Source organism: Pristiophorus japonicus, chromosome 16, assembly GCF_044704955.1.
Source record: "Pristiophorus japonicus isolate sPriJap1 chromosome 16, sPriJap1.hap1, whole genome shotgun sequence".
In the NCBI taxonomy this organism is placed as follows: Eukaryota; Metazoa; Chordata; class Chondrichthyes; family Pristiophoridae; genus Pristiophorus; species Pristiophorus japonicus.
The window spans coordinates 40,766,710-40,790,261 of NC_091992.1; the positions used below are offsets into that span (position 1 = coordinate 40,766,710).

Below are 23,552 nucleotides of genomic sequence, written 5' to 3' on the forward strand. Positions count from 1 at the left end.
TGCACTACTGACCAAGACAAATTTATGCCCCAATGGTATATGATTATGTAAAGGACAGGAGATGATTAAATGACAGAAGTGGTAATGATGTAAGACAAAAGGAGGCAAAAATGCTATCCATCCTGTCATCATCATCATCATCATCATAGGCAGTCTCTCAAAATCGAGGAAGACTTGCTTCCACTCTAAAAATGAGTTCTTAGGTGACTGTACAGTCCAAAATGGGAATTACAGTCTCTGTCACAGGTAGGACAGACAGTGAACATAAGAACATAAAGAACATAAGAATTAGGAACAGGAGTAGGCCATCTAGCCCCTCGAGCCTGCTCCGCCATTCAATAAGATCATGGCTGATCTGGCCATGGACTCAGCTCCACTTACCCGCCCTCTCCCCTTAATTCCCTTATTGGTTAAAAATCTATCTATCTGTGACTTGAATACATTCAATGAGCTAGCCTCAACTGCTTCCTTGGGCAGAGAATTCCACAGATTCACCACCCTCTGGGAGAAGAAATTCCTTCTGAACTCGGTTTTAAATTGGCTCCCCCGTATTTTGAGGCTGTGCCCTCTAGTTCTAGCCTCCCCTACCAGTGGAAACAACCTCTCTGCCTCTATCTTGTCCATCCCTTTCATGATTTTAAATGTTTCCATAAGATCACCCCTCATCCTTCTGAACTCCAACGAGTAAAGACCCAGTCTACTCAATCTATCATCATAAGGTAACCCCCTCATCTCCGGAATCAGCCTAGTGAATCGTCTCTGTACCCTCTCCAAAGCCAGTATATCCTTCCTTAAGTAAGGTGACCAAAACTGCACGCAGTACTCCAGGTGCAGCCTTACCAATACCCGATACAGTTGCAGCAGGACCTCCCTGCTTTTGTACTCCATCCCTCTCGCAATGAAGGCCAATATTTCATTCGCCTTCCTGATTACCTGCTGCACCTGCAAACTAACTTTTTGGGATTCATGCACAAGGACCCCCAGGTCCCTCTGCATCTCAGCATGTTGTAATTTCTCCCCATTCAAATAATATTCCCTGTTACTGTTTTTTTCCCCAAGGTGGATGACCTCACAATTTCCGACATTGTATTCCATCTGCCAAACCTTAGCCCATTCGCTTAACCTATCCAAATCTCTTTGCAGCCTCTCTGTGTCCTCTACACAACCCGCTTTCCCACTAATCTTAGTGTCATTTGCAAATTTTGTTACACTACACTCTGTCCCCTCTTCCAGGTCATCTATGTATATTGTAAACAGTTGTGGTCCCAGCACCGATCCCTGTGGCACACCACTAACCACCGATTTCCAACCCGAAAAGGATCCATTTATCCCGACTCTCTGCTTTCTGTTCGCCAGCCAATTCTCTATCCATGCTAATACATTTCCTCTGACTCCGCGTACCTCTATCTTCTGCAGTAACCTTTTGTGTGGCACCTTATCGAATGCCTTTTGGAAATCTAAATACACCACATCCATCGGTACACCTCTATCCACCATGCTCGTTATATCCTCAAAGAATTCCAGTAAATTAGTTAAACATGATTTCCCCTTCATGAATCCATGCTGCGTCTGCTTGATTGCACTATTCCTATCTAGATGTCCCGCTATTTCTTCCTTAATGATAGTTTCAAGCATTTTCCCCACTACAGATGTTAAACTAACTGGCCTATAGTTACCTGCCTTTTGTCTGCCCCCTTTTTTAAACAGAGGCGTTACATTAGCTGCTTTCCAATCCGCTGGTACCTCCCCAGAGTCCAGAGAATTTTGGTAGATTATAACGAATGCATCTGCTATAACTTCCGCCATCTCTTTTAATACCCTGGGATGCATTTCATCAGAACCAGGGGACTTGTCTACCTTGAGTCCCATTAGCCTGTCCAGCACTACCCCCCTAGTGATAGTGATTGTCTCAAGGTCCTCCCTTCCCACATTCCCGTGACCAGCAATTTTTGGCATGGTTTTTGTGTCTTCCACTGTGAAGACCGAAGCAAAATAATTGTTTAAGGTCTCAGCCATTTCCACATTTCCCATTATTAAATCCCCCTTCTCATCTTCTGAGGGACCAACATTTACTTTATTCACTCTTTTCCGTTTTATATATCTGTAAAAGCTTTCACTGTCTGTTTTTATGTTTTGCGCAAGTTTACCTTCGTAATCTATCTTTCCTTTCTTTATTGCTTTTTTTAGTCATTCTTTGCTGTTGTTTAAAATTTTCCCAATCTTCTAGTTTCCCACTAACCTTGGCCACCTTATACACATTGGTCTTTAATTTGATACTCTCCTTTATTTCCTTGGTTATCCACGGCTGGTTATCCCTTCTCTTACCGCCCTTCTTTTTCACTGGAATATATTTTTGTTGCGCACTATGAAAGAGCTCCTTAAAAGTCCTCCACTGTTCCTCAATTGTGCCACCGTTTAGTCTGTGTTTCCAGTCTAATTTAGCCAACTCTGCCCTCATCCCACTGTACTCCCCTTTGTTTAAGCATAGTACGCTCGTTTCTGACACAACTTCCTCACCCTCAATCTGTATTACAAATTCAACCATACTGTGATCACTCATTCCGAGAGGATCTTTTACTGGCAGATCGTTTATTTTTCCTGTCTCATTACGCAGGACCAGATCTAAGATCGCTTGCTCCTTTGTAAGTTCTGTTACATACTGTTCTAAGAAACAATCCCGTATGCATTCTATGAATTCCTCCTCCAGGCTACCCCGTGCGATTTGAGTTGACCAATCGATATGTAGGTTAAAATCCCCCATGACTACTGCCGTTCCTTTTTCACAGTGGTTGAAGGAAAGGGTGGGTGGGGAGTCTGGTTTACCGCATGCTCCTTCTACTGTCTGCGTTTGTCCTCCGCATGCTCTCAGCGACGAGACTCAAGGTGCTCAGCGTCCTCCCGGATGCTCTTCCTCCACGTAGGGCCAGGGATTCCCAGGTGCCAGTGGAGATGTTGTACTTTATCAAGGAGGCTTTGAGGGTGTCCTTGAAACATTTCCTCTGCCCACCTGGGGCTCACCTGCCGTGTAGGAGTTCCGAATAGAGCACTTTCTTTGGAAGTCTCGTGTCAGGCATGCAGACGATGTGCCCTGCCCAATGGAGCTGGTCGAGTGTGGTCAGTGCTTCGATGCTGGGGATGTTGGACTGATCGAGAACACTGACGTTGGTGCGTCTATCCTCCCAGGGGATTTGCAGGATCTTGCGGAGGCAGCATTGGTGGTATTTCTCCAGTGCTTTGAGGTGTCTACTGTATATGGTCCACATCTCTGAGCCATATAGGAGGGTGGGTGTCACTACAGCTCTGTAGACCATAAGTTTGGTGCCAGATTTGAGGTCCTGGTCTTCGAACACTCTCTTCCTCAGACTGTGCTGACACACTGGAGGTGGCGTTGGATCTTGTTGTCGATGTCTGCCCTTGCTGATAGTAGGCTCATGAGGTATGGAAAATGGTCCACATTGTCCAAGGCCGTGCCGTGGATTTCATCCTGTACAGTGAACACAATGGACAATCCTAGTTAAATCTTCAGAGTGTGAAACTGAATCTGTTCCTCAAATTGAAGAAAGTCCACCCGCTCCCTCTCATCATACACCTGCTAAATGTAGGATCAGTGAAAGTCCTGTCTCCTCCCAGTATTCCCCGTCATCCAGCTGCTATACTCAGCTCAGTGAATGCAGATTGTTCTCTACGGATTGTTTGCAGTCAACAAGTTAGGTCAGATTTGTCCGTTTCAGTGACTTCACAATGATGTTTCTCTTTGTTCTTTAGATTCTGGTGGGAAAATGAAGGAGTTTTTACTGGTAGCCAGCGTCAGGCTCTTGCCCAAATCTCCATGTCCAGGATAATCTGTGATAATACCAGGATTCAATTTCTTCCTCGGGATGCATTTGGATTCAAACCGTACCCACAAGGATATGTACACTGCAACCAGATACCACAAGTTGACCTAAGTGCCTGGAAGGAGGATGTGAAAGGTATGGTATCTCTGGCTGGGCCCAGCTTCCACAAACCTGACATTAAGGTTCATTTATGTTTGAGTATAAAACCTAAGCAAATCTGCTGGTGTAAGAAACGGGCAAAGAGAATCTGAGAGCTGGGACTCTGAACTCCATTAACATTTCTCTCTTTTAGTGATTGAAACTTTTTATTCAGAAGTGTTTATTGTCTGCTGCAACTTTTTCTATCTGCTCTAGTGTTCCGAAGTCCGCAAAAATGAAGGACCAATGGAGTTAAGGACAAATTTAGACCCGTTAACATAGCCACCTCCTCATCATATCACTCAACCCCACCTACTCATCTTCTCACCCTATCCTTCATCTTCTCACCCAATCCCTCAATCATGTCTCTCCCCAGCAGCAAGTCTAACTGCCTCCTGAAACCATTTATGCTATCTACTTTGATGTCCTTTTCCTGATAATTTATTCCACAATTCTGTTAGCCTATTTGCTCTTAATTTGTAGTTTGTGGCCTTTCGTATTTGATCTCTTCAACCACCTTCGGTTTAACATCTCATCCAAAATACAGCACCTCTGAGTGTTAGCCTAGATTTTTGTACTCAAATCTCCAGAATAAGACTTGAACCCACAACCTTCTGACACAGAGGCGAGAGTGCTTCCAACTGAGCCATGGTTGACACTTGAAGTTGGGAGTCTTCGGAGTTAAATGATAATGTTTGTAAATCTTCCTCTGCATAGATGGTAGTGTTTGATAACCTCCCTTGGCATAGATGGTAGTGTTTGCCTCGGCATAGATGATAGTGTTTGATAGCCTCCCACGGCATAGATGGTAGTGTTTGCCACTCTCCCTGGAGATAGATTTAAAAAGTATTGATAAGTACTTTCTTTCCAGGGATGCATATCATGTAAGAATGGACAGAGATGGTTGATATTATAAAAGAAGGTTCCTATTCTGCTGGAACCATGGATGAATCATCTGTCGACTGTAACTGCTCAGTGTTGCTAATGTGGGTTATACAAGTAGATTAATATCCTGGAGATTTGTTTCACTACCTTAATGCGTCAAGGAGAACTGCCACTCTGTTCTTCCCTGTATTTGGTTGTCTCTCAGGTGATTGAATGGCTGTGGGCTTGCTCCATGACACAACAAATCCTTCTCTCTCAAGTGATTGGCTGGATGGGCTTTACTCATTTCACTTTAACTTCTGTTCTTACACGTGCCAAATATGCTGTAGAATTGAAGCTGTCTCCATATTCCACACCTTCCATACCACAGAGATTCACTTTACATTTGTCTGTTCGCACTAATTGTCCTGTTTTATTTTCGAGTAGTCCGAGCATTGTGCTGTGATGTACACAACACTTCTTCAAATATTCCCAGTAACTCTATCAGTGTCTACTTGTTCCCTTTACAGTGACCCCCTGTGGCACCATTCCTGTTGTCACTCACGGCCATTTCTCAATCTGTAAATCCTCGGTCAGGTACACCTGTAAGTCTGGATTCAAGCTGGTGGGAGAGACTACGATAACATGTGTGAGCGATGGACAGTGGAACTCTGTACCACCTAGCTGTAAAGGTAAGAGCTGAAATCCAAAGCCTGAGTGAGTGCTATTGTTTTACTTTGAGTGTTAAAGGTTTGAATATAAACACAAAGGCGGTAATTTTCACCTTCATCATCTGAGTGCTAATCTGGGAGAGCGGATCACCCGTCTAATCCTCATCCCACTGAAATCAACAACAGGGGAGCAATGCGTTCCACCAGATTATCACCCAGGCAGTGATGGTGAAAACCAACCCAAAACATTTTATTGTATTTCGCCCATAAACACTTTATCAACTTCTCAGAGACTTGCAACTCTGTCATCATATTTTACAGCATGAAATTCTATTTGACACTACTCTCCATATCTACTACACCCGAATATGACAGCAAAATACTCCACAATTGGGCCTTACAGTCTCTTTATCCCTCAGTATATAATTTGTCATTAAAATATACCTCTATCTCACGCTTTCAAGGAGCAATAATTTCTATGTGTTTTTCTTTCACGTAATATGGCCTAAAAGTCCAATTGTGGTTTGGGAGGTACACGTGCTGTTTTGGTTCAAAAATCGCATGCAAAACAACCCATGCACAATTCCGGTATGGGCCGCGCTTGGTGAGTTGCACTGGGAATGTGCGGCAGAAGTACGTAGAGTAGGCAAATCTTGACATCAAGCTGATTTGATGCCATTTTAATCCTCAATGCCCTGTTTTAACCTTGCATGACTGAACATGCATTCAGCAGCTGCAAAGATCCTCTACCAGCAATATTTAAAGGGAACATCAAACACTCTCGGGTCAAGTGCTGATGAATTTGTACCGACTCTGTTTAAGTTGGTTACATTTGGCGAGGTGACAAGTAGTGGTGCTACAAGTGGAGAAGGTCTTGCTTCTGAATTCAAGGGTTCTGGTCAGACCACTTGCTCCCAGTCATTGGTGCTCTAGTTGTCATACCCCTTGGCCTGCAGCAAGGCAGGGAGAGAGAGCAGAGACAGTGAAGAAGGGGACAAGCTGCTCGCAGAGGGAGTAAGTTGAGGGGGTGAAGGGCTCTCAATAGGAGACCTTACCCACCTCTGGTCTTCAGAGAGCAATTCTTTACCTCGACCTGAACCAGAAGCAGTGTGTGCGGCATTTGCACTTTATGAAGGAGGTACTCACAGAACTCTGCCTCCTCTTGCAAACAGACCTGCAGCTTCACATCAGGGCAAGGACAACACTATCAGGGGACTGTGGCCCTGAATTTCTTTGTGCCGGTTTCCTTACAGGCTGGAGCAAGCGACATTTTAACATCTCACAGTTCACGGTACACTGCTGCATGAGAGGTGACAGAAGCTCTTTATGGCAGGGGAGGTGGCTTCATTGTCTTCTCTCTGAACAGAGAGAAGAAGGCAGAGCATACACGTGGTTTTGCCAGGATAGTGGGTGCCATCAACTGTATGCATGTGTCTTTGCGGGCACCGCTTCTAAATGCTGAGATGTACCACAACCGCAAATGTTTCCACTCTCTGAGTGTACAGTTGGTGTGCAACTATGCTCACCATTTCATGATGGTGAATGCCCAGTATCCTGGCAGCAGTCACAATGCTTTTATTCAGTGCCAGTCCACTGTTCTCTCAGTCTTTGAGCCACCAAGACAAACCAGAGACTGACTGCTGGGTGACAAGGGCTAACCCTTGACCACCTTGCTCATGACTCTGTTCCCCAATCCAACCAGACATGGTCAACATGCATACAACGAGAGCCACACTAAAAATCAGAACAGACCATCGGGGTGCTGAAGCATCAGTTCCCATGCCTGGACCGCTCTGGAGGAACCCTACAGTACTCATTCGAGAGTGTGTCCCGATTCGTGATAATCTGCTGTATCATCCACAAAATGGCCATTATAAGGGCACAGTCCTTGCCACCAGGGATACGGCCATGAGCTCAGGAGCAGGAGGATGAGGAAATGGAAGAGGAGGAAGCGAATGGATAGGCAGAAGGAAGGGGGACAGCCCCTTTCTGGCCGAGATATCCGGGATTGAATCATCCGCCTGTAGTACCAGTGAACACAGTGCCAATTCCCCATTCAACATTAGTTCCACGCCTTATGTTCCCTCTGTTACTAACCATCATAGCATCCCATTGGCCACAATGCCGAAATAAAAGCCACCAAAAAGCACATACTCCAATCCAATTTCATACACCTATCCATTCAATATTATATCAAAAATTTAACTCATCGCCTTTGTTCCATCACTTAGTGCCTGTCATGTGTGTGACTTTGCCTATCCTAGTGCTCCTAGGCAATGCTACCCCAGAGATTGCAGCAGTGCTGGCGGAAGGCTGCTGACTTTCAGGTCAGAAACTGTAGATGGTGCTGCAGGACATCTTGTGGCAGCTCTGGGCTTAGAAGGCCTGGCTGTAGACTGCAGAATGTCGGCATGAGCAGCAGCGTCTGGTCTGGCTGGCTGACAGGCAACAGCAAGGGCACTGGCAGAGTGGCAGTGGTGGAAGTACGAATATTGTCATCCTGAGAGAGGACAGCAGATTTGGCCTCCACGGATCCATTGCCACTCCTCTGGGGAAATGCTGCAGCAATCCTAGTAATCTGTTGGAGGATAGATTGCAAAACTGCTGTGACATCCTGCAAGCCCCTTTAAACACTAGAGAACCCAGCCGTGATGGCAGTAGTTTGTACTTGTGTGGCAGCAAGTTGAGCTTGCATGATTTCAGTCTGAGATTCCATTATGGCACTCAGACGTTGGTGGCTTCTGCTTATGCTGCAATGGAAACTGAGACTTCAGCCATGCAATGGAAGCTGAGACTTCAGCCATCAGACGCTTCATGATGGTTGGGTCTACAATTGCATTCATGGATCTGTCCATCCCTTCCATGCTGGAAAGGATGGGCTCCAAGCTCAGCCAAAGCCCTGTGCAAGGCTGGAGTTGGTCTCCTCCATGCTCCTTGACATTGCATTCAGGCTTTCTGGCAGGTCTGCCAATGCACTAACCATTTAATTGTGCATATCCATCAGCACTATTCTGTAGGCCTCCTCATCGAAGTCTTCATCCGAGTACTGTGCAGCAGAACTCATGTGCAACCACTTCCTTTGGATAGGTGGCACCTGCACTACACTTTTGTCACGCCCTAGCGGTAGCCAACTCGTGCCTGGTGTCTCACAACATGCACATCCCATGTCTAACCTATCCTCAAGTACAACAAGTGTCAGTATCTGAGCTGGTGGCTAGGTGTGTGAAATCGAGTGATGGTGTTTCTTCTTCTTCACTCTCCTCTCCTTCATGTTGAAGCACTGGCTGGGCAGGCTGGATTTCTTTGGTGAGAAAGGCACAAGGGTGGGTTGTGGTGCGGGAAGGGATGGGGGAAAGCAAGAGGTACATGCTTACACCATGTGCACACTGCAAATCAGAAGAGATTGTGGGATGAGGGGGAAGTGGGATGCGAGGAGGATATGTATGAGGATACTGGCATCTTGTATAATTTCAGCCCCACCACTGCCCAAGAATTGCCAGTACCATCTCCTCCATAGGGGTGAGGTCATACTGGCAAGCCTGTCCCCTGCCGTTTAAATTCTTCTGGCATCGGTTATGCACCACCTTTCCTGTAAGAGAAAGGGAAGTGTGTCAGTGAGTGTAATATGTTTTGGGGATGTGGCTGTCATGGTTGAATAGCTGACAGTATGTTCAAGCTGCAAGATGTAGGTGTGAGGCTTGCAGCAGCAGTAAGCATGTGCGGGTGAGATAAAGCTATGAATGCAAGGTGTGAGTTGTGTTTGGTAAAGATTGTTGGTAGGTGAGTGATAGTGGGTGGTGCAATGAGCAGTGTGTGAGGCTAGTAGCATTTGAAGGTGAATTCACTGACCTTAACTTCTGTGAGGTCATTAAACTCCTTTCTGCACTGTGTCCCACCCTCAGGGCTACACTGCTGGTATTTATCACAGTGGCTGTCTGCTCCAACTGCACTCTGGGCTGTTGCCTGGAGGGCCTCCTGGACCAAGGCCTCCAGTGCTGCATCGTAAAATCTTGGTGCATGTTCTCTCTCCGTTGTGTCATCATTATAACTTTGGTGAAAACTGTCTTCCCAGCCACTTCAATCAGCTGCTCAATCACCTGGCAAAACCATGGCAAATGGAATTCAGTGTAAGAAAATGTGAACTCATCCACTTTGGACCTAAAAAGGATAGAATAGGATACTTTCTAAATGGTGAAGAGCTAAAAACATTGGATGTCCAAAGAGACTTGGGTGTTCAGGTACATAGATCATTAAAATGTCATGAACAGGTACAGAAAATAATCAAAACAGTTAATGGAATGCAGACCTTTATATCTAGAGGACGAGAGTACAAAGGGGTAGAAGTTATGCTGCAGCCGTATAAAACTCTGGTTAGACCACATCTGGAGTACTGCGAGCAGTTCTGGGCATCACACCTTTGGAAGGATCTATTGGCCTTGCAGCATAGGTTTACCAGAATGATATCCGAACTTCAAGGGTTAAATTATGAGCAGAGATTAAACAAATTAGGGTTATATTCCCTAGAATTTAGAAGGTTAAGGAGTGATCTGATTGAAGTTTTCAAGATATTAAGGGGAACAGATCGGATAGATAGAGAAAAACTATTTATGCTGGTTGGGGATTCTAGGACTAAAAATTAGAGTATTTTTTCAGGATTGAAATTAGGATACACATCTACACACAAAGGGTGGTAGACGTTTAGAACTCTCTTCCACAAATGGCAATTGATGCTGGATATTAAATCGGAGATTGATAGCTTTTTGTTAAACAAAGGTATTGAGGGATATGGGCCAAAGACGGGTACATGGAGTTAGATCACAGTATGATAAGCCATGATCTTATTGAATGGCAGAACAGGCTTGAGGGGCTGAATGGCCTACTCCTGTTACTATGTTCCTATGTTCCAGTTGCAGGCAGAAGGCATCTCCTATTTAAGAGGAGCACTCTGCCTTTGTGTAGTGCAGGTTAGCTTTAATTGGAGCTAGCCTCATGCGAACTTGGGCCCCCTGCTGAGCTTTCAGCCGCTCAGCAGTGCATTATGCTACAATCATGCTAATCATCAGCAGCACAAAGCTTACGAATCAATTGTAGATGAATCACTGAAAGATAACCTGCAGGTACAGCAAGCAATTAAGAATTCAATGGTATGCTGGCCTTTATTAAAAGAGGATTTGAGTATAAGAGTAAAGGGGCCTGAAATTGCCCTCCGCCCGAAACGGGGTGGTCGCACCACTGTTGGCCGTCCATTACTGCCGATACGATTGTGGTGGTAACAAGATCAAAACTTCCCTTTTTTTGTCATAAATGGAGCGGAGTCTTAATTCCCGGTGGTAATGCTGTTTTCAGTGGTGTGACTGTGGTGTTGTGTTTGCACTGTGAAATTCCCCTCTTATCCAGTTGATGCTTAAGGGGCTTAGTAGCTTTGAAAGTGGATAAATCCCCAGGCCTAGATTAAATATATCCCAGGCTGTTAAGAGAAGCAAAAGCAGAAATAGCAGAGACTCTGACTATCATTTTCCAATCCTCTCTGGCTACAGCTGCGGTGCCAGAGGACTGGAGGACTGCTAATGTTGTACCTTTATTTTAAAAAGGAGAAATGGATAGACCGAGTAATTGCAGGTCAGTCAGCCTAACTTCGGTGATGGGAAAATTATTGGAAAAAATGCCGAGGGACAGGATAAATCTTCATTTGGAAAGACATGGATTAATCAAGGACAGTCAGCATGGATTTGTCAAGGGAAGGTCGTGTCTGACTAACTTGATTGAATTTTTTGAGGAGGTAAACAGGAGGGTCGATGAGGGAGTGCATATGATGTAGTGTATATGGATATTAGCAAAGCTTTTGATAAAGTCCCACATGGCAGACTGGTCACAAAAGTAATAGCCCATGGGATCCAAGGCAAAGTGGCAAGTTGGATCCAAAATTGGCTTGGAGGCAGTAAGCTAAGGGTAATGGTTGATGGGTGTTAGTGTGACTGGAAGGCTGTATCCAGTGGGGTTCCGCAGGGCTCAGTACTAGGACCCTTGCTTTTTGTGGTATATATCAATGACTTGGACTTAAATGTTGGGGGTATGATTCAGAAGTTTGCAGATGACAGTAAAATAGGCTGTGTGGTTGATAATGAACAAGAAAACTGCAGACTGCGGGAAGATATCAATGTACTGGTCAGATGGGCAGAACAGTGGCAAATGGAATTCAATCCGGATAAGCGTGAGGTAATGCATTTGGGGAGGTCTAACAAGGCAAGGGAATACACATTAAATGGTAGGTCACTGAGAAGTGTAGAGGAACAAAGGGACCTTGGAGTGCAGGTCCACAGATCCCTGAAGGTAACAGGCCAGTTGATAAAGTGGTTAAGAAGGCATATGGAATACTTGCCTCTATAAGTCGAGGCATGGAATACAAAAGCAAGGCGGTTATGCTTGAACTGTATAAAACACTGGTTAGGCCGCAGCTGGAGTACTATGTGCAGTTCTGGTCACCACATTACAGGAAAGATGTGATTGCACTGGAAAGGGTGCAAAGGAGATTCACAAGAATGTTGCCTGGATTGGAACATTTTGGCTATGAGGAAAGATTGGAGATGCTGGGTCTGTTTTCTTTGGAACAGAGGAGGCTAAAGGGAGACCTGATTGAGGTGTATAAAATTATGAGGGGCCTGCATAGAATAGATAGGAAGGACTTGTTTCCCTTGGCAGAGGGGTCAACAACCAGGGGGCATATACTTAAAGTAATTGGGGGGAGGTTTAGATGAGATATGAGGGGAAATGTTTTCACCCAGAGGATGGTGAGGGTCAGGAACTCACTGCCTGAAAGGGTGATAGAGGCAGAAAGCCTCACATTTAAAAGATACTTGGATGTGCACTTAAAGTGCCGTAACCTACAGGGCTACGGGCCAAGAGCTGGAAAATGGGATTAGGCTGGATAGCTCTGGGTCGGCTGACGTGGACACGATACATTTTGAGGGCTATAGTGATCTTCGATGCCACGCTCAGGGCTGAACTCACCCTTGTCTGTGGTTCCAATTCCGGCTACAGGAGATTACAGTGACGTCATCTTTCCGGAATCTCAGTGTGCGAAGGCACTGATCATCACTCATATGTGTGTATGCCAGTTGATGGTGGAAGACCCTTCCGCATTATGCTGTCTCGCCCCCACTTCTTGGCATGCGAGGTGGCTCATTGGCTGCTCCCTGCTGCTGTTCTGCCTCCTCCAACTCTGCAGGCTGCTGCTGCCAAGCATCTGGCTTCTGTACAAGTTGCCTCTTGGGCTGCTCGCCCATTAGCTGGTGGAGGGGGGTGGCGTACCAGACTCTCCTCCTGGCTGAGGGCATTCGTGTGGGACCTCTCTTGCTTGCCCTCTGTGGCCATCTCCCTGGCCCTCTCCACGCTGGTCTGCTATGATGCCTGCTGCTTCTGCAGCATTGCCTCCGGCGCCTCCTCCTCCTCCGTGCCTCGGCGGCACGCACAATGCGCAGGAGGCGTTGGACTGCAAGCACTTCCCCTATCTCAAAGTTGTAATCTCTGGACTAATCCCACTGCCACAAGCTAGTGAGTACAGAAATAGGAGGATAGAGCAGATGAATACTTGGCTGGAGAGATGGTGCGGGCAGGAGGGCTTTAGATTCCTGAGGCATTGGGACCGCTTCTGGGGGAGGTGGGACCTGCACAAGCTGGACGGGTTGCACCTCAACAGAGCCGAGACCAATATCCTCGTGGGGGGGGGGGGTTTGCTAGCGCTGTTTAAACTAGCTTTCCAGGGGGATGGGAACCTGAAAATAGATTCAGTAAGGAGGGGAGTAAAGCTGGAATTAGAAAGCAAAATTAAAGAATGTGAGTTTGAAGGAGTAGGAAACAAGCAGGAAAAAAGGGAAAAAAAAACTTAAAAGGCAATTTGTCTAAATGCACGTAGCATTTGTAATAAAATAGATGAGTTGACGGCACAAATTGAGACAAATGGGTATGATTTGATAGCCATTACAGAGACGTGGTTGCAAGGTGACCAGGACTGGGAATTAAATATTCAGGAGTACTTGACAATCTGGAAGGACAGACAGAAAGGAAAAGGAGGTGGGGTAGCTCTATTGATAAAAGGATGGAATCACTGCAATAGTAAGAATCGATATTGGCTCAAATGATAAGCATGTTGAAACAGTTTGGGTGGTGTTGAAATCTCGACCTCCGATAAACGACTCAGACACCTTCAGCTCCGGCAGAAGTTTCTTTAATTTACTTGCTAGCAAGGGAAAGGTCACACTCAGTCAATGGCTAAGTGAACACCTTTCTAATGGTACAATTTCACGAGATATTTATACAGTAAAACTCAAGTTATGGCCTCTCCCTGTGTATTGGCTCTGTCTCGCAGTCAGTGAATACAGATAAAGAGTTAATTACTACATCCTTATCCTGACATGGTTTCCAGATATTTCCTTTTGTCAGGGTTATTAGTTGGCCAGCCGGTCATTACTCGATGAGAGTGTGGTAATAAGCTATTACCTGCCTTGCATTGTGTCAGGATAGTCCAGTTTCCTGGTCAGTTATCTTTTTGCATCAAATGGATGAGGTCTCTACAAGAGATAATGGCTGGTGGTTTGAGTACTTCCAAAAGGGTGGGGTAGAGTGGAACTGGTGTCGTATAGACAATAGGAGAGCACCATGGGTGGTATTTGTCTTCAGCGGGACTTGTCTCCTAGCTGTCTGGTGGCTATCAGCCATTTCAAGCCAGGTTTAGCTGTTTATGCAAGCCGACTGCTTTATGCAGAAATTTCTGGAAGGACCAGGACTCCATTTTGTTATATATTAAAAAAGGCACAAAAATACCGTGTGGTACAGCTTAGATAAAAATACATTTCCACAGTGGAGATAAGGAACAATAAAGGGAAAAAGTCACTGTTGGGCGTAGTCTCCAGGCCCCCTAACAGTAGCAACTCTGTTGGTTGGAGCATAAACCAGGAAATAGTGGGGGCTTGTAAAAAGGGAACAGCAATAATCATGGGTGATTTTAACCTCCATATTGATTGGACAAATCAAATTGGTCAGGGTAACCTTGAGGAGGAGTTCATAGAATGCATAAGGGACAGGTTCCTTGAGCAGTATGTAACATAACCAGCCAAGGGGCAGGCTATCTTAGATCTGGTCCTATGTAATGAGACTGGATTAATAAACAATCTCCCAGTAAAGGATCCCCTCGGAATGAATGACCATAGCACGATTGAATTTCAAATCCAGATGGAGGGTGAGAAAGTTGGATCTCTAACCAGCGTACTAAGCTTAAATAAAGGAGACTATGAAGGGGCAGAGTTGGGTAAAGTGGACTGGGAAAACAGATTAAAGTGTAGGATGGTTGATGAACAGTGGTGTAGAGTTAAGGAGATATTTCACAACTCTCAAGAAAAATATATTCCAGTGAGGAGGAAAGGGTGTAAGAGAAAAGTGGCTAACTAAGGAAATTAAGGACAGTATCCAATTAAAAACAAGGGCATACAAAGTGGCCAAAACTAGTGGGAGGACAGAAGACTGGGAAGCTTTTGAAAACCAGCAAAGAACGACTAAAAAAATGATTAAGAAAGGGAAGATAGACTATGAAAGTAATCTCACACAAAATATAAAAACAGATAGCAAGAGTTTCTATAGGTATATAAAAAGGAAAAGAGTGGCTAAAGTAAATGCTGGTCCCTTAGAGGACAAGACCGGGGAATTATAAATGGGGGACATGGAGATAGCAGAAACTCTGAACAAATATTTTGTATCAGACTTTACAGTAGAGGACACTAACAATATTCCAACAGTGGATAGTCTAGGGGCTATGGAGGTGGGGGGGAAGAATTTAACACAATCACAATCATTAAGGAGGTGGTACTCAGTAAGATAATGGTACTAAAGGCAGATAAATCCCCTGGACCTGATGATTTGCATCCTAGGGTCTTAAGAGAAGTAGAGGCAGAGATTGTGGATGCATTGGTTGTAATTTACCAAAATTCCCTGGATTCCGGGGAGGTCGCAGCAGAATGGGAAACTGCAAATGTAACGTTCCTATTTAAAAAAGGAGGCAGACAAAAAGCAGGAAACTATAGATCAGTTAGCCTAAAATCTGTGGTTGGGAAAATGTTGAAGTCCGTTATTAAAGAAGCAGTAGCAAGACATTTGGAAAAACAAAATTCATTAGCATGGATTTATGAAAGGGAAGTCATGTTTGACAAATTTTCTGGAGTTCTTTGAGGATGTAACAAACACGGTGGATAAAGGGGAACCAGTGAATGGGGTGTATTTGGACTTCCAGAAGGCATTTGACAAGGTGCCACATAAGAACATAAGAAATAGGAACAGGAGTAGGCCATACGGCTCCTCGAGCCTGCTCCGCCATTTAATAAGATCATGGCTGATCTGATCAGGGATTCAGCTCCACTTCTCCACCCGCTCCCCATAACCCATTATCCCCTTATCGTTTAAGAAACTATCTATTTCTGTCTTAAATTTATTCAATGTCTCAGCTTCCACAGCTCTCTGAGGCAGCGAATTCCACAGATTTACAATCCTCGGAGAGAAGAAATTTCTCCTCATCTCTATTTTAAATGGGCGGCCCCTTATTCTAAGATCATGCCCTCTAGTTCTCGTCGCTCCCATCAGTGGAAACATCCTTTCTGCATCCAACTTGTCAAGCCCCCTCATAATCTTATACGTTTCAATAAGGTCACCCCTCATTCTTCTGAATTCCGATGAGTAGAGGCCCAACCTACTCAACCTTTCCTCATCAGTCAACCCCCTCATCTCCGGAATCAACCTAGTGAACCTTCTCTGAACTCCCTCCAAAGCAAATATATCCTTTCGTAAATATGGAAACCAAAACTGCACACAGTATTCCAGGTGTGGCCTCACCAATACCCTGTATAGCTGTAGCAAGATGTCCCTGCTTTTATACTTCATCTCCTTTGCAATAAAGGCCAAGATACCATTGGCCTTCCTGATCACTTGCTGTACCTGCATACTATCCTTTTGTGTTTCATGTACAAGTACCCCAGGTCCCGCTGTACTGCAGCAGTTTGCAATCTTTCTCCATTTAAATAATAACTTGCTCTTTGATTTTTTTCTGCCAAAGTGCATGACCTCACACTTTCCAATGTTATATTCCATCTGCCAAATTTTTGCCCACATAGCCTGTCTATGTCCTATGACATAAAAGGTTACTGCACAAGATAAAAGTTCACGGGGTTGGGGGTAATATATTAGCATGGCTAGAGAATTGGCTTACTAACAGAAAACAGAGAGTCGGGTTAAATGGTTCATTCTCTGGTTGGCAACCAGTAACTAGTGGGGTGCCATTGAATAAATTTAAGACAGAAATAGACAGAAATAGTTTTTTTAAAAGATATGGGGATAAGGAGTTATGGGAAGCGGGCGGGGAAGTGGAGCTCAGTCCATGATCAGATCAGCCATGATCTTATTGAATGGCGGAGCAGGCTCGAGGGGCCATATGGCCTACTCCTGTTTCTATTTCTTATGTTCTTATGTAAGACCCTCTACAAGCGCAGCCTCCTTGAAGTGGCCTCCCTCTTCTACAGCTGGAAGGCACCTCCAGCACTCGGCAAGCAGTGCACATTGAAACCTTGCACTGCAAGTCTAACAGCACAAAAAAGTCGCCAAACACGAAATCCTATTAAATCAATAAATCTTTAAGATCCTTCGGCGCTATGCATCTGCAACGGTACAACACCCGAAAAAAGCAACTCTTGGAACCATCGAGCAGCCGCATGACCTTTGAAGGGGTATCTCGATTGCTTCCTGGGACCTTGGCGGTGCACGCAGTGATGACACACTTAAGAGTGTTGTCAATCACCGCCACGGAAGTGTGGGGGAAGGTGTGTGGTGCTGCATAACGCTGCAAGACCATGTCAGGGGAATACCGATATCGGTGGCCATTTAATGGGAGCTTGGTGGCCACTGCACTCCGCAGCGTGGCCGCTGATTTGAAGTTCTAACGGGCCTATGCAAGAGAGGCAATTTTGGTCCTAAGATGTCTTACTGCAATTATATAGTGCCCTGGTGAGATCACACCTGGAGTATTGTGTATAGTTTTGGTCTCCTTACCTAAGGAATTATATATTTGTCATAGAGGGAGTGCAATGAAGGTTCACAGACTGATTCCTGGGATGGAGTGATTGTCCTATGAGGAGAAATTGAGTAGACCAGGCCTATATTTTCTATAGTTTAGAAGAATGAAAGGTGATCTCATTGAAACATAAAAATTCTTACAGGGCTTGACAGGGTAGATGCAGGGAAGATGTTTCCCCTAGCAGGGGAGTTTAGAACCAGGCATAAGTCTCAGAATACGAGGTCGGTCATTTAGGGCTGAGATGAAGAGAAATTTCTTCACTCAGAGGGTGGTAAATCTTTGGAATTCTCTACCCAAGAGGGCTGTGGATGCTCAGTCATTGAGTATATTTAAGACAGAGATAATAGATTTTTGAATATTAAGAGGACTAAGGGAAATGGGGGATATTGCAGGAAATTGGAGCTGGGGTTGAAGATCAGCTATGATCTCATTGAATGGCTCAAGGGGCCAAATACCTACTCCTGCTTCTAATTCTTATGTTCTTTAATTTCGAAGCCTTGATATTCGCTGCTTAACTTAAACTCCCAGAACCACCGCCACCACCCCTCCCCGCCCCTACCCCCCTTAACTGAGAACCTAAACTACTGGAGAGGCACTGCCAGTTGAAACCGTTCCTTCGATCCCCAGTAGCAGCCTCCTGCCATCTGACATTCCTCTCATGCCTGTTGGCCAGTGAATGCTTCCCGATAGTTTTGGACAAGAAACTGACCAGATGCTCGCAGATGAGGCCTGGGAGTTAAAATCACCCAGTTCTCACACTGCCAAGGTCAGCATGATTTCCCGCCCGCCTCTGCCCCTGCTCGCCCATTTCTGCCCTGAGTTAAAATCGGCCCTCTTGTCTCACATTGTTCTTCTCCTCCTGGATAGATTTTAGCCTTGGCTCCAGATGATGCAAGTAACGTTGGTAAATAAGTCTTACATCTTTAGATCTACAGATAAACATGATGATCTACTCTTGCAGTTTTTTCAGATCAAGAACTTCCAGGAGGCATTGGAGATAAAGGTGACACTGGACCACCAGGACCTAAAGGAGATTGCAAGCAATGTGACCTGAAGAAGTCAGCCTTTTCTGTACAACTTACAGCAAAATTTCTGAAACCTGGGGTACCAATTCCATGTGGACATGAGATCTACAATGGCCAGGGACATTACAATCGCCAAACAGGAAAATTCACTTGTCGTATACCTGGGGTATATCAATTTTCATATTACTGTGGAACAAGCAGAGCTACAATTGTGTTTCTTAAAAAAAATGGTGCTACAGTGGTTATCTCAAAGCAGACTATCAGAAACGGGATAAATATTTTATCAGGAAGCACAATCCTTCAGCTAGCTGCTGGTGATCAAATTTGGTTAGAGGTTTTGTTTTCGAAAGTTGGCATAACCAATCTCAGTTATTTTCTGGGGCACTTACTCTTTACAGTTTAATACGTTTCCTTTATTTCCAGATGCACACAGTAATCTTTACCAGTAGAATGTTAGAGGGATCTGCTCCTGGGTTTCCTTAGTAACCTGAGCAGGGAAACTAGGAGCCACTGATGGTGTCTTTTCAACACAAAAGCTGCTTTTATACTTGACGCTGCTAACATGAAGAGCAAACCTAGTCTCAGTTGAGAGGTCTGATCCCATTACCTGGCTCAGTCTCAAACTCCTCTCCACAATCATTACACCAGGGGGATCAGGAGTCATTTATCCAAATAGCTGAAATTTTACCAGTCGTTCTGTGACTTACATTTTCATAATAACCATTTCTAAGAGAGATTTTCAGACCTGAATTTGGAACAATTTCCAAACCACACAGCAAACATGATTCCCTCAATTCACTCTCTGGACATTTTCCCTTATAGTTTGCTTTATCTCCCTCCAATATCTTCCCCATTGAAGGTACGTTAAAGGAACAATCCACAGTAGCACCCCAGGCAAGGCACTGAGCAGCTTTCTGCTACTCAAACTGAACAAAATGTTAGGGGTTGAGCAAAGGCCTCTCAGCCCCCACTGAAGCCCATCTCTTTCACACTAACTCTCCCACTGTCACCCATCTCTTTAATATTTGAACTTTTGTATTGAAGCTCCTCTCTATTAACATTGTAACTCTCCCATTATAAAATACCCAGCAGCATTTTGAATATTCCCAACTTGGCCCTACTACACTGCCTGACAAATTGGTCCCAATGATTATCGCTCTCAGTGAAGAAATTATTTCTAATGTTTCTTAAAGCTTCTTAACGCCCCCTCTGCCAATTGAGTCCCATTCACTGCATTCATGTGTTTTTTTAGCCATTGTGCAAACTTTGTCATTGATAAAACTCATTTGCCATTTGTCTGCCTGACTGACTTGCCAATTTTCTCTGAATCTTTTGATGCATTCTCTGTCTCATCTACTCCTCCTACTTTAGTGTCAAAAATTTTAACTTTGGCTCCTGACAACTTTATCTCAATAGTTCACACCTGGGCCAAACTATAGAACTTTAGCAAATTGATCCAATATCATTTTAATCTCTTCAAAGCTGGTTACCTAAGGGTGAGGCAATGGGACCTTATTGTCTTGAGAATGCAATTCTACACACACATAGATAGAATTTACCATGTATGTAAATTCATGTCTTATAACCTCCCTGTACAGGAATTGCTGAATTGCTGTACTGTGAATACTGTCAATCACAAACTGCACTCTGATCATTAGCTTCAAGAGCAGACTGTGAACAGTAAGGATAGTTCTGTTTTACAAAATGAGAACAAGAATGATTTTGTATTTCATTGATCTGTAGCAGAATAACTAATTCTGATCGTGCATAGAGGCTTTCATAGAAGTGAATCTCTGATATTCATATCAGGACACAATGGTCGGTTGTTGTATCTGCTATAATCAGATTCTCTGCATCCACAGGACATTCAGCCTCAATCATATGTTGTCAGCAACTGAACATTATGGCCAGATAATAAATCCGAGAGGGTTGTAAGATTAGGATCACAGGTCACAAAAGGTCTTAGGGATAAGGCATTTTAAGGAGCGGCAATTCAAATATAGTCAAACACAACACACAATCAGCCATAGACATACTGGACATACGTCCGTGACAAGTAGCTGTTATTAGACTGTAAAAAAACCTGAATATACCTGGAGAAAACTTAGTTTTCACAATGCAACAAACATCATGATTCTACACAAAAGGAAAGACAGCGGAGCTTCCCTTAGCTTGTAGCTTCGAAACATTCATACAGGCTTTTTTTTAAAAAAAGGGACACTACACTTAAGACAGTGATTTTTAAACATTCAAACTGATTTAAAATTAGACCACGCATTTTTTTTACCGTAATCCAATTTTAAGGTTCCTTTCACTCAGCAAATCTTGTGCTTTATTTTTCTCGGCACAAATTTCTGTGCCGGTTTCATTTTCTTTTTTTTCTGATTGTCGTCTCAGCAACTTATTCTCTAATTCCCAGTTTTTTTCCTTCCTTTGCTGAGTTCTCAGATGGTGTAACATGCAGCATAGATCTTTTCCCTCGTTATCTCCAACTCGTCTCTCCTGCTCGTTTAGAAGGGCCTTGGTGAGGCCTCACCTGGAATATTGTGTTCTGTTTTGGTCTCCTAATCTGAGGAAGGTCGTTCTTGCTATTGAGGGAATGCAGCGAAGGTTTACCAGACTGATTCCTGGGATGGCTGGACTGACATATGAGGAAAGACTGGATCGACTGGGCCTTTATTCACTGGAGTTTAGAAGGATGAGAGGGGATCTCATAGAAACATATAAAATTCTGACGGGACTGCACAGGTTAGATGCAGGAAGAATGTTCCCGATGTTGGGGAAGTCCAGAACCAAGGGACATAGTCTAAGGATAAGGGGTAAGCCATTTAGGACTGAGATGAGGAGAAACTTCTTCACTCAGAGAGTTGTTAACCTGTGGAATTCCCTACCGCAGGGAGTTGTTGATGCCAGTTCGTTGGATATATTCAAGAGGAAGTTAGATATGGCCCTTATGGCTAAGGGTATCAAGGGGAATGGAGAGAAAGCAGGAAAGGGGTACTGAGGGAGTGATCAGCCATGATCTTATTGAATGGTGGTGCAGGCACGAAGGGCGGAATGGCCTAGTTTGCGACATTTTCTATGTTTGCGACATTTTCTCGATAATAAGCTCCCTCCATTTTGTGTTAGGTTTTACCTGACACGCTCCCACCCTCTTCCTTCTTTCAGGGAGTAAACTACTCAGTCTAAGCGCCGATTAAGGAGCGGTTGACTAAGTCTCTCCGGTCCACCACTAAACCGGAAGCCTGCAACTCCTAATACTGTGAATCCCACTTCTGACACCACTGTTCAAATGGATCACAGGTCACACACAGATACCCAAAACGTTTCCTAACACTGTGCTTCCCATTTTTGACACCACTGTAACATTAGAATTACAGATCACACACAGTTACCCAGATACCCAAAGGGTCTTAGGAGTCATAAAGCATTTTAAGGAGCAGTAGTTCAAATATAGTCAAACACAACACACAATCAGGATAGACATAGTACACATACGACCATGACAAGTAGCTGTTATTAGTCCCAATCGGAGAGACGATTACAGGCACGAACAGTTCTTATCTTCACTGTCTGCCCTGAAATGTTTTCTAGGTCTTTCTTTTATTATCTTTTTAGGGGTGGGCCCGTTATCGGATATGGACAGGATCATTAAACCTATGATATGTCAAGTTCTTTGTCTCAACTCTTAGGTGAAACCCTCCTCTTCTCGTGTTTTTCCTGTTATTCCTCCCAAGTTGGAGACAGACATGCTATTCTTGGCCTTCAGATGTTTGGAGCTGCCTATTAAGTTATTTATGTTCACACTGTTCAAGTAGCTTTAGCTATTGTACCATGGAATTAACCCTTCCATTCTATCACCAGTCTGAAAAGACTTTTTGGTCTCAAGTTATCTCTTCCAATTCACAATTTCTTACAGGATTTACACCCCAGCTGCTGTTTAACATTAGAAAGATAAATACTAGAAATTCAGTGCATTTGCACCTCCCTTTAGTGCCCCCAGGGATTGCAAATGCCTTACCGCCCGGGCACGACTCTGGCCATATTCGGCGGGAGTTTAGCGGTGGCACTACGGTGTTGTGCCCCGATCTTCTGTGCCCCAAGATCATGACAACATTTCCATGTGCATCGCCCAGCCCTGAAATTGGCCTTCGCCCCCTGCAGCTGCCCTGGGCAATAACACCAACAGCTTCAGGGACAGGTATCCGGCAGCCGGCCGCTACCGGGACAGAAATTAAAGGCGAGGTGGCCGAGTGCAGAAAAAAAAACGTACCTTTTAGTTGCCTCTCCAAATGCAGTTTATTCGCGGCAAGAAAATCTGGAATACTCTTCTCCGATCCCGCTAGGCTTGAGTGCGGGGCTGATCGTGCGGCAACCTCACTCACCGGTGGGTGGTCCACATGGGTGCCTTTTTCTTTTGCAGAGTCGGCAGCGTGGGCCCTTCCCTTTAATTGAGGGATGAGCCCCTCAGAGGCAGCAGCGCTGCGCGGCCAAGTGCGTAGCGCTGCTGAGGTGTCCGTCCCGTTACCGCACCAGGAAGGAAGTGGCGCTTCCTTCCAGGGGTGGTAAACCCGAAGTTATCGAGAGGGGTGAGACTTCTGTGACTAGCTCGAAGTCTCGCTCTTCCCAAGTGTTACCGCCCCCAAACAGAACAAGACAGAATTTCTCCGCCAAAGGCTCTCATTTGAGTTCATTACACTCAGTGGGCAATGAAACTGTTCTAATTTATTGCTGTCCATTTTTATGTATGTTCTGCTGTGACCTGTCATCGAACCTGCTTCACAGCAGCTGCTTTGGCAGATGTTGGCTGTTGCCCCATGATTCTCTTGTCCAATGAGAATGCTCCTTCATGCCCATCAAAAATCTAAAGACTTTATTTATTGGAAGTACAAAGGCTAGATTTACAATA

At 44.6% G+C, this 23,552-nt stretch overlaps 1 protein-coding gene across 1 annotated transcript in view; it reads left to right on the top strand.

Moving 5' to 3' along the window:
• Positions 1 to 18,672, top strand: part of LOC139226157 (myeloperoxidase-like) — a 66,324-nt gene extending 47,652 nt beyond the window's left edge. Inside the window, exons 12-15 of the mRNA XM_070856797.1 lie at positions 3,766 to 3,971; positions 5,369 to 5,530; positions 13,206 to 13,224; positions 18,546 to 18,672. Coding sequence (XP_070712898.1) covers positions 3,766 to 3,971; positions 5,369 to 5,530; positions 13,206 to 13,224; positions 18,546 to 18,672 — 514 coding nt within the window. The remainder of the gene's footprint in view (positions 1 to 3,765; positions 3,972 to 5,368; positions 5,531 to 13,205; positions 13,225 to 18,545) is intronic.
• The last annotated feature ends 4,880 nt before the right edge of the window (positions 18,673 to 23,552 follow it).